Source organism: Cariama cristata, unplaced genomic scaffold (assembly GCF_000690535.1).
Source record: "Cariama cristata isolate BGI_N322 unplaced genomic scaffold, ASM69053v1 scaffold9064, whole genome shotgun sequence".
Lineage (NCBI taxonomy): Eukaryota > Metazoa > Chordata > Aves > Cariamiformes > Cariamidae > Cariama > Cariama cristata.
This window is the reverse complement of record NW_009611187.1, coordinates 1,600-3,351: the sequence shown is the minus strand read 5'-3', so window position 1 is coordinate 3,351 and position 1,752 is coordinate 1,600. Positions and strand designations below refer to the sequence as shown.

At 37.3% G+C, this 1,752-nt stretch overlaps 1 protein-coding gene across 1 annotated transcript in view; it reads right to left on the bottom strand.

Moving 5' to 3' along the window:
- Nucleotides 1-1,526, bottom strand: part of LOC104160082 (required for meiotic nuclear division protein 1 homolog) — a gene marked incomplete at its 3' end in the record, with an annotated part of 11,772 nt that extends 10,246 nt beyond the window's left edge. Inside the window, exon 1 of the mRNA XM_009698142.1 lies at nt 1,023-1,526. Within this exon, the coding sequence (XP_009696444.1) occupies nt 1,023-1,526 (504 nt within the window). The remainder of the gene's footprint in view (nt 1-1,022) is intronic.
- Between the last annotated feature and the right edge of the window lie 226 nt (nt 1,527-1,752).

The following is a 1,752-nucleotide window of genomic DNA, read 5'->3' as shown; positions in this document are numbered from 1 at the left end:
ATTCCTGCTCATCATACAAACTATTAAACAGAAGCTTAGATGATGAGAAGGCAAGCATTAAACTTCCATTTCTGCGCTCATATTCAGTAGATCATGTAATAGACATATTTTGCAATGGGGCAGCTATTTCTGAAAGCACAGTCTCATCTATAATACTATTTTACGAACAATACCCTGGAACTCAGTAGTTGTTGTAGCTTGAGAACAGTAGTAACGCTTCTGTTATGTTTTCCTTGGAGATCTTATATTCAAGTATGCTTGAATATAAGCAGGATTTTCCTTGGAGCTCTTATATTCAAGTATGCTTAAGGTCTGCCTTGGCTAGTATTGAGGCCTGCAAAGAACTATATTAAGGAGAAACAGCCATAAGTGTGCACTGTTCCACCTAATCGTGTCTCGTTTTATCCAAAACAGTTTGTTGCTGCAGTTACTCTGTAGACCTAGGAGTCTGGAGACCAAGGTGTTATTTCTACACATGGAATAATCTTCCTCAAGTAACACAGGCTACACCTGCCCCTCCATTTCCCATCTGAAACTCAACCTGAATATAAACTTCATACTATTTATTTTCATCTTGATTTCTGAGTGAAGCCTTAAACCTGGGTAGAATTGGACAAGCAAGGATACCTAGGGAAAGTTAAATTATTCTGAAAGCTAGACTTTGTTTCTCAATATTAAATGTCATCCGAGAGCACCGGTTAAAATTATTTTTAATTAATTAAAATTATTTTAATTAATTTTAATTTTTCATCCTTCCACTTTAATAACCACTTATCTCCCCTCCACTTTTGTTTACACATCGCTAGTAAATCTTCATTTTATCTTCAAAATAGCAGACACACTAGCTTCTATCAAGCTTGTTTCTGTTTGCAGAGTTCCAACACTAGGACAAATAATGAAATCCTCCTCACTGAATAAACACGTTAATTTCATTAAAATATTAACCTAAGGCCAAATCTGAATCTAAATTAAATTGATCAAGTGCCCTTAACGTCATACAGATTATACATTTTATACTTTACCTCCATGTCTGACAATAGCGGCTGGTTAGTTCTGGATGGCTGCTTGGTCCTTGGTGCCTTCGGTGGCCTCTTAACCGGCTGGCTACCATGTTTTGGAATAATTTTACCAGCTGATACAACCGAGTAAAATCTTGATGGTATGTTCCTAAGCTTTTTCATACGCTCTGTACTGAGCCTGTAGTTTTCCGTCATCACCACACCAAAACGTTTCCAGGATGGGAAAAAAACCTCCCCACTCTGATAACAAACATTTTTTCCCAAAGTCAATACATTTCCTTGGAGCCGTTGCCAATTCTTGATTTGCACACATCCACTTGTCAAACAAGGGGAAGCAGTTTTCAAGTAACACAAATTCCAAGACTTTGCCGTTCTGTGAGCTGTTCTGTCAACTTCATCATTCAGCTTTAATAGTGGACGTCCAGTTTTATTAAAGCTTTGGCACTGGCACATTGTTGCTAAAGCGTGAAAAGATCTAGTCTGAAGGCGTGGAAGTTTCAGTCTCATTGCTTCCCTCAGAACTGTATTTAAAACAAAAAACCAAAATTATTCATCAACCCTTTGGAAAGAAATAATATTATTTTCCCCTTATCTAAAAGGTGCATGTGTTAGTGCTGCTTTTGCATGTGTTAGCACTCCTAAGCACACAAACATTGGTGGGATTAAACAGGTTTTTTTCCAATGCTATGGAAATACTCTAATGAAGATCAAAACACATTATTGAGCTCTATGC